Source organism: Ambystoma mexicanum, chromosome 9 (genome assembly GCF_040938575.1).
Source record: "Ambystoma mexicanum isolate Mex_15411 chromosome 9, UKY_AmexF1_1, whole genome shotgun sequence".
In the NCBI taxonomy this organism is placed as follows: domain Eukaryota; kingdom Metazoa; phylum Chordata; class Amphibia; order Caudata; family Ambystomatidae; genus Ambystoma; species Ambystoma mexicanum.
In genome coordinates this window covers 454,118,198-454,132,500 of record NC_090931.1, presented here as the reverse complement: position 1 = coordinate 454,132,500, position 14,303 = coordinate 454,118,198, and the positions used below count along the sequence as shown (strand labels likewise).

General features: G+C 47.9%; 1 protein-coding gene across 2 annotated transcripts in view; it reads left to right on the top strand.

Moving 5' to 3' along the window:
• Positions 1 to 14,303, top strand: part of LOC138488178 (zinc finger protein 343-like) — a 725,547-nt gene that overhangs the window by 629,059 nt on the left and 82,185 nt on the right. Inside the window, exon 7 of one of the 2 annotated variants that reach the window (XM_069614976.1) lies at positions 1,300 to 1,702. The exons of the other annotated variant lie outside the window; for it this stretch is intronic. Coding sequence (XP_069471077.1) covers positions 1,300 to 1,418 — 119 coding nt within the window. The 3' untranslated portion in view covers positions 1,419 to 1,702. Of the gene's footprint in view, positions 1 to 1,299; positions 1,703 to 14,303 lie in introns of those variants that run through there. 2 annotated transcript variants of the gene reach the window in all.

Here is a 14,303-nt window from a genome sequence, read left to right as displayed (position 1 = left end):
CCCTATGTGTAGTATAGTCTTCGTGCAGTGGTTTTCCACTGCTGGGATCGAAATCATACGAGTAGGTGTGAGAGGAGTTCACTCTCAACTCGCAAATTATTGTCTAAATAATAAGTAGGCACCAATTCCCCTCTCTCCTCCTGACCCTTTTCTAGGATCGACATTAGTCATATCAATCATACACATTTAGTATGGCTGACACTAACTATCTTGCATACGCAGAAGACCTGGTGGAAGGGATATTATCCAATCCATCCATCTTGGGGATCAATAGACCAGGCAGAATAATACTAGCTCAGATGAGTGGAATGAAGTTGAAATCCTTCGAAAAAAGATCATAAGGGCTGAGCTAAATGGGGCCCTAATTACCAAATATCTTCGGGCCCATGCAGCACCAAACGGTCTTATCATTAGGATCGAACCACGGATTTTCTTGGAACACCTACAGTTCCGAAAAGATTGGTCCTTCATTGCCAACAAATGCACGCATGACTGGCTAATATTAACGGACCAAGAAAGAAGCTAGACACAGCAGGGTGCGGGTGTTGGCCACGGGTGTTCGAGTGTGTCTGGCACGTTCATAGGGCACACTGCGGGCACATTTGGGTTAAAAGGACCACCAGCATGAGTTGATTGCATCCAACGCAGACAACGGGTTGATTTGAGACAGCGCGAAGCTGTATGTGGGAACCATGCCTTGTTGGATGGGTAGAGAATAATGCACGATTTGTGAAATACTTAGAACAAACATCTGAGCTGTTGCTACAAGTTGGGTTCCTCTTTAATCACAGGACCGCCCCAGGTTTAATAACACTGGATTATGAATGCTACACCACTGACTCTACCAGTTTTGAAGCGTGCCAACCATACTCCAGCCAGGTAATTAGGAGACATTGACAGTGCTTGGGTAATCAGTAAACTGAATGGGGAAGGAGCACAAAGTACACTGATTGGGGAGTAAAATAGGTAATTACCTTGTGTTACAGATCAATCATCGACAGTCGTATCGACTTGGCTAACAAGAACAGCCCAAAAATCTCGAAGTTAGGCGCGCTGCACTATTGCCCGCATAACGCAAAAATCAGGTATGACCCGTCATACCAAACTATGTTGCACACCCTGTAAGGGTGGGGAGAGAGGAGGGGGAATTTAGCCTGCTGTATAATGTCACTCATAGGACTCATTAATTGAATACACATTTAGAATAATTGTGCAATATAAAAAGCTTTAGAAATGCCGTACACTCGGTTTTAAACATGGGAGAAGTCCGTTTGACCGTTCTCTCCGTTTGCCCCACAGAAATTGCTGAAACTATGTTTCTGAGGGGCGCACAGATTGGGTCTAGACAAGAAGCAATTGGTCCTGATGAAGATGACATGCGAAAGAAGATCATTGAAACCAGTCGACCAGATCTTTAGATGTCGCTTCACTAAGAGCAACACATCGTGGACTTGAGCAATTTGGACATCTGAATCAATGTTGTGGACATTTCAATTGTCTTTTTATGTGAAAATTGTGTTCTCTCATAATTACTGAACCCTGTGTATACTCCAAAGGGAGAAACACTGTGTGGGGGTATAATAACATGCTGAGAGTCCTATATTGTTATAGGTTTTAGTGTATTACACTTGATACATTTGGCAAATAAATTGTCCAAAGTTGTGACGCCTAGTCCCACGTGAACTGTCTGGTGTACCATAGTGTGCAGAGAGGGGATACATACTCCTAAACTGCAATTTTTAGAAGCACTTCGTGTTTTAATTGTGTTTGATAAAATTTGTTTTGGTAATAATGTTGCCTGCAAGTCATTTCACTATATTTAAAGAATAGGGTGAGTTGTCTTCTTCTATCCTCTTTAGTTAGCCGGTGCCGCAGCGTCTCTAGGGCCAGCAGCACCACGAAGGGATAGGATATTTTTTCCAATTAAGGAGAGTGTAAGGATGCTGCATTGATGGCTTGATTATTAAAAGGAGCTCAAGAGAAGCTGCTTTCCGATTTCTGTTTTGTGTGTTATATATAGATTGTAATAACAGAAAGGACAAAGTACCCTAGATTGGAGGTACGAATCAATAGTTTCCCTGTGTGTTGTAGAGAATATAATGAGCCATGTGAGCCAAGTCACACATGTCACAGTGCCACCCAGTAGCATCACTGGAAGTTCACCTCCAATTTATAGCCACATGAACAAGGCATTGTGGATATTCCAGTTCACCCAAATGCAAGCCTTTAGCACCATAAAATGTTCTTTATCTTGCCGGTGTGACAGGGTCATGTCTCCATCAGGGGTGGGCAAGTAGCCTAGCAAGCCATGAGCCACAGCCAGCCCAGTCTCCGAATCTGGGAGCTAACGTTAAAGGTCCTCTTTGGTGCTGTGAGTGTTGATGTCAGTGCCACTTATCATCGGATACCTCCAGTACCTTTTCCAGTCAGAGTCCTTTTTCTCAGTACTACAAATCCCAAAATTGCACCACCAAACAAAACCCAGAACTGTGCAAATGGAATGGGGGAAATGAAAATGGAATGGATTGGGATTTCTCCTGCACAACAGAGACGAGACATTCAACACTTGACCTACCATCACCAGGTTGTCCCCAGGGGAATGGCGGGACAACAAAAAACAAAGTGAGAAGGAACTGCAGGGGAGGAGGAGAGACAACCCCTCCCCAAACTTACACAGAAATAAATGAAGAAAACTACACCAGCATATGAGGAAAGCAACTGGGAAAACGAGCAGCTTGAACACCACTAACAGACTGAAAATGGGAAGGGGCTAAATGGATTTTTAAAGCCCCTTAGCTGAATAACCAAGTGCCTATGGAAAAAGGTAAAAGGCAGGCACAGATTGAGTCAAAGGAGTGTTGGAACCAATGGAAGGGGACAGGGGTTACTGAACCAGCAGAACCAAAGTATAAAAGGGGACAGAATGAAGGCACAGTGTGGGTTGCATGGGTCAGGTCAGGAGGTGGAGGGGAGTGCTGAAGTGTTGGTGGCAGAGTTGGAGCAGAGAACAGGTAAATTATTGATTATGAGAGAGTAGTATTGGTTGTATGTAGTAGAATGTGAGGGGGTATATAGGGTGAGTGAGATAGTATAGTGGAATTGGAGAGTGCGTGTGCATGGAGAGATTGCAAGGCACTAGTGGGAAAAGTGGCAAGCGTGAAGTTAGACAGGGGGTGGCGGTAGTTGCAGGGGGTGGCGGTAGTTGCAGGAGGTGGGCAGTGTGGGTGTTAAGACTAGTAGAATAGGGTCAACCGGGCATTGTATCCCTCAGTTGGGAAGGGGGTGATGTGAGAAACCAAAGGGTGTCTCACCCGATAGTCCTCTGGGACTTCACCCAGGTGGCCAGGCCACGATTGGGGGTGTGATAGCCAATGATGAGACACAGTATTCCCCCCCTTCTTTTGTTCATCTAACCCATCCTATTTATTTTAGGATTTACCCAAGTCCCAACTCTTCCCCCTCAGCCCCCACCCCTTATTTTTTACACAAACAGTGGGCTGAGGAAGCGGGTGACTAAGAGTAACCAGACACTCTCTCACATCGAACTGGACATGTTCCGTTAATCGGGTCAGGCAGAGTCAGGCACTTTACCATAAGTGCATACACCGGATACCAGTAAGCTCTCCTAACAAGAATAAAAGAAAACACCTAAAGACACACACTGAGCAAGGCGGAACACGAGAGAGAGCAGAACTTCCGGGACGAAGGTCCACCTACTGGAGCAGAGCTACGGACCAAGGGACGAGAGCAGTAGCCAAAAACCTCAAGGCTTTCCTACTGGAGGTCATTGCCTCCGACAGACCAGATCCCCACAAGTGAAGATTGCATTGCGTTTCAAGGACACCAGCAACCCTCCCGGGTGAACAGCAGAGTTGGGGAGGCGAGGCCAAGCCTGTGGTATTAACCCTAAACCTAACCCTAACCCCGACTCAAAAATAGGAAACCACAAAACAAGAAAGAAGCAGACACACCCTGCGAGTTGTCAAGCGACATGAGAGACTGGTGTGTGTTAAAGTGAATGAAGTAGAAGAACAAGTTACTTCTTCCTGGTAACGTTCCTGGGATGTTACTCTGACGTATTCCTTATCTTGAGAGATCATCTCCAGCTTGCTGGCCTCGGAATTATTTTTTTCAGTAGAGGGCGCTGCGCGTCAACGTCCCTCGAGCCGATGTCCCTCGACAGACTCCGTATCGGCGCCAACGTCATCATGCGTATAAATAGACTTGCGCAGCGTCCGTTGTTCAGTTCCGTTTTGACGGTAGCATTGGTTATTGACCCTGAAGGAGCGTAAACTGTAACCACAAAAGAAGTTTTACTGAGGGGATGGATGGGAGGGGCGATAAGAAATACGTCGGAGGAACATCCCATCTAAATCACTTTACCAGGTAAGAAGTAACTTGTTCTTCGAAGGGATTGTGTACTCCGACGTATTCCTTATCTTGATAGATTCCCATAGCAGTGGTGTGTAACCTGAGCTGGGAGTAAAATTTCCATGTTTCCCTTTAAGAATGAACAGAGTGTAACACAGCTTTGCCAAATCTAGTCTCTTGGCTAGAGGAGGAATCCAGGTTGTAAAATTTTGTGAAGGTATGTGCAGACGACCATGTGGCAGCCGCACATATGTCTCGAATCGGTACCCCTCTTTGGACGGCCGAAGAGGCTGCGATACCCCTGGTTGAATGAGCCCTAAGATTTTGAGGAGGCTCTTTCCCTGCCAGTTTGTAACATTCCAGAATGGCCAAAATAATCCATCTGGAAATGGTCCGTTTTGTTATCGGTAATCCCAATTTGTGCCCGGAGTAACCTACGAACAGTTGGTCTGCTTGCCTAATCCTAGCAAGTCTGCTGATATAAAAGCTCAAAGCCCGCCTTGGGTCCAGCCTATGTAGCCTTTCTTCCTCTTTCCCCGGATGGGGAGGAGGATAGAATGAAGGTAAGGTAAGGTAATCTTCTGAGTGATGTGGAATTCAGAAACCACCTTTGGGAGGAAATTAGGCTTCACTTGTAGGACAACTTTGTCTTTATGAAAAATTGTATGAGGGGGTTTACAAGGGGGTTTACAAGATAGAGCTTGTAATTCGCTCACCCTCCTAGCAGATGTCAATGCCACTAATAAGACAGTTTTAAGGGTGAGAAATCTTATCGAACAAGGGTGGAGTGGTTCAAAAGGAGTACCAATCAGGAAATTTAAAACTAAATGTAAGTCCCTTAAGGGAACTTGGAATGGTCTTGGAGGATAGACATTGGTTAATCCCTTCAGAAATTGTATTACTAAGGGTAACTTGAAATACGATGGCTCCTCTGCAGTGCGCTTGAAGATCGATAGCGCTGCGAGATAGCCCTTGATAGTGACAACCTGAAGGCCCGAATTTGCCATATAGAGTAGAAAAGATAACACTGTTGGTGTACCACATGAAAAGGGATCGATATTCTTTTCTCTACACCAGCTGCAAAATTTGTTCCAATGGCAGCGGTATAAAGTCTTTGTTGCTGGCCTTCTGGCCGAAAGCAACACCTCCATGACGTCATCTGGGAGTCCCAATCCTTGTATCTCAACCTTTCAGATATCAAGCGTGAAGGTTGAGGGTTCTGATGTCTGGATGGAGAACCTGACCTCCCTTCTGCGAGGGAAGATTCTCCTCGAGTGGAAGACGAATTGGAGGGCAGATGGACATGTCCAGAAAGTCTGGGTACCACGTTCTCCTGGCCCAGTCCGGGGCAATTAGGATCATAGCTTTCCAGAACCTTCTCAACCTCCTGATCATTTGAGGAATGACAGGGACTGGAGGAAACACGTACAGAAGTGGAAACTCCCAGTCCACTACGAACGCGTCCCGTAGAGCTCCTCTCAGGGAAAATTCCCTTGAACAAAACTGATCGCACTTCCTGTTGATGCTGCTGGCGAACAGATCCACTTGAGGGGTTCCCCAAAGGGTGAAGATCTGTTGAAGGACTTCCTGAGCTAGTTCCCACTCGTGGGAGACTGCTCTGCCTGCTCAGAGTGTCCGCCGTCAAGTTCTCTCCGGCTAAGTGAACTGCCGATAGAGCGATTCCTTCTTGGATTGCCCAAAACCAGAGCTGCATCGCCTCTCTGCACAGAGGCAGTGATCCTCCTCCTCTTTTGTTGAGGTAGTGCATGGCCACTGTGTTGTCCGTCATTATCAGGACATTTTTCCCCTGTACAGATGGCAGAAAAGCCTTCAACGCTAGTCTGATTGCTCTCAGCTCTAACAGGTTGATATGTAGTCTGGACTCCGATGGAGACCAACGACCGCTGATGGTCGTTGGCATGGGCTCCCCACCCCGTGAGTGAGGCATCCGTGACTACGGTCATCTCCGGCCATGGTTGCCAAAACAGTTCTCCTTTCAAAATGTTCTCCTGACAGGCCCACCACTGAAGGTCTAGAGCCACCTTGTCTGGAACCTGAAGGAGATCTGTCATTCTCCCTGAGAATTGCGACCACTGAGTTCTTAGTGCACACTGAAGAGATCTCATTCTCAGGCGAGCCTCTGGCACAAGGAAGATGCAGGATGCCATGAGGCCTAGCAACCTCAAAAAGACGAAGGCTGGGAGACGTTGGGCATTTTGAAACTTGGTGACCAACTGCAGAATATCTTGAGCCCTCACCTCTGGTGGCGAGGCTTTTCCCAGGGAAGTATCCAGGACTGCTCCAATGAACTGAAGTCTCTGTGATGGTATCATCTGTGACTTCCTTAAATTGGAGTGAGAAGCCCAGATTGTGAAGGAAGTGGCAGACATAATCTAGCTGGATCTGAGCTTGTTCCGGAGATACAGCTCTGATCAGCCAATCGTCCAGGTAGGGGTAGACGTGAATCCCTTCCCTCCTTAGACTTGCAGCCACTACCGACATTAGCTTGGTGAAGACCCTCGGGGTGGAGGTCAGCCCAAATGGCAGAACTCGAAATTGACAATGAGAGCCGCCAATTGCGAACCTCAGGTATTTCCTGTGTTTGAGATGGATTGGCACATGGAAATAAGCATCCTGAAGGTCACGAGATACCAGCCAGTCCTGGAGCTGGAGGGCCTGAAGGATCTGAGAGAGAGAGTTACCATCTTGAACTTGTCCTTCCTGAGGAACTTGTTCAATTCTCCTAAGTCCAAGATAGGTCTCAGTCCTCAGTCCTTCTTCGGTATTAGGAAGTAGGGGGGAGAACCAGCCCTTGTTCCTCTCCGCTACAGGTACCGGTTCTATGGCACCTTTCTCCAGCAGGTCTACATTTTCCTGCAAGAGGAGCGGATCTGGAACTTTCAGAGAGCTGTTCCCCGGTGGATGACTGAGGAATGCGTAGAAAAGGCAAGCAGTAACCTTGGGCTACTGTCTCCAATGCCCAAGGATCTGACGTAATAGCCTGCCATTCCGTCAGATGTTGAGTTAGCCTGCCCCCCTACTGGTGTCTTGTGAGGACAGTCCTCAGTGATTTAGAGGCGGTTGATGCAGATGCCGAGGTTAAAGAGGCACCTGCTGCTGCGGCTTTTGTATTTTTAACCCGTCCACCTCGGGTGAATCTTTTTTTACCTCTTTGAACCGACTGTCCTCTGCCTTTTCCAAATGCAGAATAAAAGCGAAAGGACTTACCTCTCCAAGAGGTTCCTGAGGGACGATATGGTGTTTGACGGATTGCAGCTCCCAGGGATTTTGCTGCTGCTTTGGATGTGTAACTTTTCTAGGCTGTCATCCGCCTTCTTACCAAACAAAGAACAGCCGTCAAAGGGCATATTTAAAAGTCTGGCTTGTACATCTGAAGCAAACCCAGACTTTCGCAACCAAGCAAATCTGCGGGTTGTAGTACTTGCCGCCATGGCCCTACTGATACTGTCAGCAGAATCAATGCCAGTTTGAAGGGATTCGCACATTGCGTCTTTACCATCCTTAATGATGTTTAGAAACGCTTCCCTTTCTTCTCCCTCTGGGAGGCAGTCAGCCGCTGATGAAGCACACTCAAAGTGTATGGCTGAACCTTGCGAGCGTACAAGTAGCGTTAATAGATTTCAATGCCATACTACATGCAGAAAAGACTCTTAGCCATAGAGTTGTATCTTTTGTCATCCCTGTCCTGTGGAACAGTAGGGTATGCCGATCTACTGCCTGATGCAGTTGCTGCTTGAACAACCAGACTGTCTGGAATTTAGACAAAAATTCAGGGTCAGTAGCAGATACCCTATATTTGGCTGATAACTTCTTGTTAACCGCCGGGATAACCTCAGGAGTTTCCCAGTTAGCCAATATTTTTCTTTGTAATGCAGCGTGAAATGGAACCACAGGATCCTCTTGTGGGCCTTTAACTAAAATGTCTGTAGGGTCATCCTGTTGAAATGCAGGTGAAGGTGTAGACCATGGGTGCACAACATACGGCCCGCGGGCCAGTTGCGGCCCGCCATGCCCTTTTGACCGGCCCGCGAGGCACAAAGACTTTCCTATTGGAGGGCGGCCCGCGCGGCCGTCCTCCATTAGTAAAGTCTTTGTTGACTTCCGGGCCGGTGAAAACATTGGCCCTCATTGGCTCAGCACACACACGCATCACGTCGCTCCTACGAGCCACGTAATGCGTGTGTGCTGCACCAATGGAGGGCCAGCAGTACGGCTGGCGTGGTCCATAAGGCTTGATGCCGGAAGGCATTTCAGCCTTGGACCACGCCAGCCGTAGTACGATTCCAGCGTTCCAGCTTACCTGCCACTTACCTGCCTTCCAGCACGTCTCCGGTAAGTGATCTGTTTGTGTTTGTGTGTCGGGTTCGTTTTGCTTTATGTTTGTGTGTATGAATGTTTGTGTTTGAATGTATTTTGAGTGTATGTTGAGGTGGGGGGGTGTGTCGGATGTGTATGAATGTTTGTGTTTGAATATATTTTGAGTGTATGTTGAGATGCGGGGGTGGGGGGGTGTGTCGGATGTGTATGAATGTTTGTATTTGAATGTATTTTGTGTGTATGTTGAGATGTGGGGGGGGTGTGAATGTTTGTATTTGAATGTATTTTGTGTGTATGTTGAGATGCGGGGGTCGGGGGTGTCGGATGTGTATGAATGTTTTGATTTGAATGTTTTGTGTGTGCCGATTTGGGGGGGTGGGGGGGTTCGGGTCTGTATGGGGGCATGTTTGTGTGTGTGCTGAGTTGGGGGGGTGGGGGGTTCGGGTCTGTATGGGTTCATGATTGAGTGTGTGTGTGCTGAGTTGGGGGTTTGGAGTTGGGGGTGGGGGGTTCGGGTCTGTATGGGTGCATGTTTGTGTGTGTGCTGAGTTGGGGGTGGGGGTTCGGGTCTGTATGGGTGCTTGTGTGAGAGTTTGCTGATTTGGGGGGGTGGGGGTTTCGGGTCTGTATGGGTGCATGTTTGTGTGTGCTGAGTTGGGGGTGGGGGGTTCGGGTCTGTATGGGTGCATGCTTGAGTGTGTGCTGAGTTGGGGGTGGGGGGTTCGGGTCTGTATGGGTGCATGTTTGTGTGTGTGCTGATTTGGGGGGTGGGGGTTCGGGTCTGTATGGGTGCATGTTTGTGTGTGTGCTGATTTGGGGGGTGGGGGGCTCAGGTCTGTATGGGTGCATGCTTGAGTGTGTTTGGGGCATAGTGTTTGGTTGAGGGTGAGGGGGCCATGGGGCATAGTGTTTGGTTGGGGGTAAGGGGGCCACGGGGCATAGTGTTTGTTTGGGGTTGGGAGCCATGGGGCATAGTGTTTGGTTGGCGGTGAGGGACAGGGGGCATAGTGTTTGGCTGGGGGTGAGGGAGCCATGGGGCATAGTGTTTGGTTGGGGGTGAGGGACAGGAGGCATAGTGTTTGCTTGGGGGGTGAGGGACAGGGGGCATAGTGTTTGCTTGGGGGGTGAGGGACAGGGGGCATAGTGTTTGGTTGGGGGTGGGGGCCATGGGGCATAGTGTTTGGTTGGGGGTGGGGGCCATGGGGCATAGTGTTTGGTTGGGGGTTAGGGGGGTGAGGGGGCCATGGGGCATAGTGTTTGGTTGGGGGTGAGGGAGCCATGGGGCATAGTGTTTGGTTGGCGGTGAGGGACAGGGGGCATAGTGTTTGGTTGGGGGTGAGGGGGCCATGGGGCATAGTGTTTGGTTGGGGGTGAGGGGGCCATGGGGCATAGTGTTTGTTTGGGGTTGGGAGCCATGGGGCACAGTGTGTTGGGGTGAGGGGGCCATGGGGCATAGTGTTTGGTTGGGGGTGAGGGACAGAGGGCATAGTGTTTGGTTGGAGGTGGGAGCAATGGGGCATAGCGTTTGGTTGGGGATGGGAGCCATGGGGCATAGTGTTTGGTTGGGGGTGAGGGGCCCATGGGGCATAGTGTTTGTTTGGGGTTGGGAGCCATGGGGCATAGTGTGTGGTGGTGAGGGGGCCATGGGGCATAGTGTTTGGTTGGGCATGGGAGCCATGGGGCATAGTGTTTGGTTGGGGGTGAGGGGCCCATGGGGCATAGTGTTTGGTTGGGGATGGGAGCCATGGGGCATAGTGTTGCACTCCAAGAGTGAACTCAATAATAAAGCTAAAACAGGCACAGTTAGGAGATGTACATCCTTTGCTTTTTTGAGGAAACCTGACTCAACGAAGGCCACACTCCTCTTGGGTAACCCAAACAGCAAACTATAGCAGTCCAAAATAACGGAATGTCCAATCAAGAGTCAATAAAATATATATAATTTAATTAAACAGACGATATACAATAACTAAATCGAAATAAATGATAGCAATGGAAAATGTGTAGTACAAAATGTAAGTTTGAAATGCAATAAAAATCGTTACCCCTCAAAAACATATCTTTTTCCATGTGTTTAATACAAATTGGGGGTTGAAAAAGCCTCCTGACATGTCCCGCCTACCGCCCCGCCCACTTTTACTTTTTGGCCCACTATAGCCCTCATGTAAGGTACTTTCGGCCCTCTGTCAAAATCAGTTGTGCACCCCTGGTGTAGACCAACCCATGAATTCTATAATCCTTGCCATTAAAATTCTGTAACGGGTCTCGGCATGTTCCCCTGGGTCTGGTTTGGCAAATTCTACTTCTGGGGAAGTATCTAACCCACTTGCCTCATGTAAGGATTCTCGAAGGTCCTTCAACCTATTTTCCTCAGAGGTAAATTCCTCTGGTTCAGGTGTTGTGGTTCTCTGCAACCCAAAGGGTCTTTCTTGATCCGAATGCTCCCCTTCTTCATAAATTGAAGACAAGTGTCTGAAATAATCAGATCTTGGAAATGGCTTAAATCCCATTTCCAGAGCAGAAGGGGCCAAATTTGTCGCAATTGGTTGAGAAAACGTTGTCGACGCGGCCGTTAAAGGCTTCGAAGACACTGAAAAAGCCGTCGAGAAGATCGGAAGAGGCCTCGAAGAGCTTGAGAGGATTGGAATCCTACTCGAGGTCGTCGATGACATTCTCGAGCTCGTGTTAGATGCCCTGGGTATGACCGCTGGCTGTGGAGGTAGTGACGGCCGTGGGTTTGTTCTTTATCGGTCTCGATTCGATCGACCTATGCGTCGATGATGCAGATTTATGCGAAGGACTTTCGATGATGGCGTCGATGGCACAGTGCCTTTGCTCGAGGGTTTGTGACGCTCGAGTAGTTTCTTTCGCCGGGTGCAACGACTCGCGGCGTTTCGATTTTTCGGATCTTTCACCCAGGGTATCACCTCAGCTGTCTTCGAGGGGGTCGAGGCCGCTTTCTCGAAGACGCTAAGCATCCTTTTACGGAATTCCTCCCACTCAGCCGGAGAGCTATGTTTTGTGGGGCAGGTGACTCTTTCCGGGGAAACAGAAGAAGACAAGGAAGGGGATCTTCGACGTCTCTTACTCGAATGCTTGGATCTCAAAGAGTGGTGGGAACTGCTTCGAGACTTAGAACGAGAATGTTTCCTGTGTCGGCGAGGAGACGAATGTCTCGAGTCTGCCGAGGAAACTTTCGAAGGAGTTTTAACTGTCTTACCTCTCTCAAGCTTCCCCTTATGTTCCTTCAAGGCTTTCACCGTCATGGACATGCAGTCCTCGCACTCCGAACATTGGTGCTCCGATCCCAGGCACCACAAACAGATCTGTGAGGATCTGTCAACGACATTTTCTTTCCACAGTCTCGACATTTTTTGAAGCCAGACCGCGGAGTCGTCGTTTCGGATGAGGAAGCCATCGAGTAAGTGTTGGTATTCGAGGAATAATGAATATATCTAACGAACTGAGCAACACGGTTCCGAGGCCCACGAAGCACGGAAAAACGGAACCGAGCAACGGACGCTGCGTGTGTCCATTTATACGCATGATGATGTCAGCGCCGATACGGAGGCTGTCGAGGGGCATCGACGCGCAGCGCCCTCTACTGAAAAAGAATTCCGAGGCCAGCAAGCTGGAGATGATCTATCAAGATAAGGAATACGTCGGAGGACACAATCCCTTCAAAAGATCATACCACAAGTGAAGGCTGCATGCTTGTGCATGAAACACAAAGAGAGGCAGACCAGTGAATGAACTTTAAAGTAAAATGCAACTGCGAGATCAGCGATACCCGGTAACAGACCGGTCCGGTGAAAGGAAGTAGCCCATTCCAAAGTCTCCATGAAAGGTATATTGTTTGAAGCTAAAAGGCAAATAAACGGGAAGTGTGAAAGTAGAATAGTGAAGGTTGAGTTGAAATGTGCCTGCAGTGGTCTAAGAAAACCATGCCCATTCGAAACACTGACATCCAAAAGGGGTGTGAGCCCGATTGAGGGAGACCCAAAGAAAATCAAGTTTGGAGAAGGGAGTCCCCTTGCAACTTTGTGTTGAACTTTATCGTGAGAGGTCTGAGCCCAGCAGAGGGGGACCAATGAGAATAGTGTACTGAAAGGTCTGAGCCCGGCACAGAAGGACCTTTGTGAATGTTTTGGTTGAAAACATTCATTCTGAAGACATGTGGGATGTTTCAACCCACGCATCCAAGCCATACAACATCATTGTGCATTACTGACATGGGAAACATCATGATGGCCGCCGGAAAGCATGCTGCTGGCCAGAAATCACCAGAAAGTTTGCAGTGAGAACCTGACAGACAGGCTGCCATCTTCTTTTGCCTCTGGCAGTGTTAATACAGGAGACCATTGTCAGCCCTATCCTTTGGCTGCCCACAGAACAAAAGCAGACAAAGGAATACAGAGCTGTTCAACAATTCATTTTCTTGATTGTCAAAATTGCTAAAATCATGGGCATAAAACCACCAAAAAAAAGCCAACTACTGGTTGGGTGTTCTACATTACTCTACTGCAGAATCCACGTCAATACAATGTTAGCAAGGATCATATGCTATCAAGTAAAATCCCCTTTTTGAAATGTATTAATTTAAGGCAGCTGTCAAAAATGGGTGCAATACCGGTGCCCGCCACTGACCGGCGCTAGCGATCTAAATTCTGACAGGAGACTTGTATTTCAGGAGCTAAACAGTGAAGGTGAGTTAGCTGGGACGTCAAAGGCTTGCTTGTCCATGAGAAGTCTTCACACCTGGTCATCTCAGCAAGAAGGCAGGAAATCACAAGGTTCTGTTAATCAAATGGAGTGGCACCCGGGACTGATGCCCTGCTAGCAGGAAAAACCAGACAAAGGATTCCTTCAGCTGAATAGGGTATGCTGATTTTGGGTGTGAACTGTCAACACTGCTCTGGGGGAAGGCAAGACATCTGATCTCTGAGTCAAGCCAAGTTGCTAGGGGCGGGGACAAACCACTGCAGTGGAGGCAAATGTATGTTTTATTAAATTGCTTATAAAATATTGTATCAAGTTGACAGAAATGTACAATTTGGGGATTCTTAATATGAAAAATGCACCCACGATTTGAGACTAAGCTGGACATTGTGGGATGTTCTGAGGCCAAGCCCTGTAATTATTGATATTGTAACGTCTGTGTTTATGCTAACGACCTCAAAACTTACTGTAATATGCCCAGAGAGGGTGTGTACCTCCGTGTCAGATTTGATGAAAAACCAATATGGCAAAACCCACTAAAAGCGCAAAATGTTGTCATTTCTGAACCCAAGCTCGTAGAAACATGTGACTTGAACCAAACTGTACCTTAGGCAATCTGTCATGCAATTTAGGTAATATTAACCAGTTGTGTATCTTGTAATTATGTGTTTTATGAAAAAGAAGATATGCTGTATGGACACAAAGGGGAGTGTCCTTTCCTTGAGCCCTAAAGATGATACCCGATGACTCATTCTGACTCACAATTCCCTTCTCCAGTCAGGTCACAGTAAATCCTTTAACCTATCAGGATCCTCAGAGGGTTGGGCATAGAAAGTCAGCCTTCCCACCCACTTTCAGAAGACATAAAAAGAGTC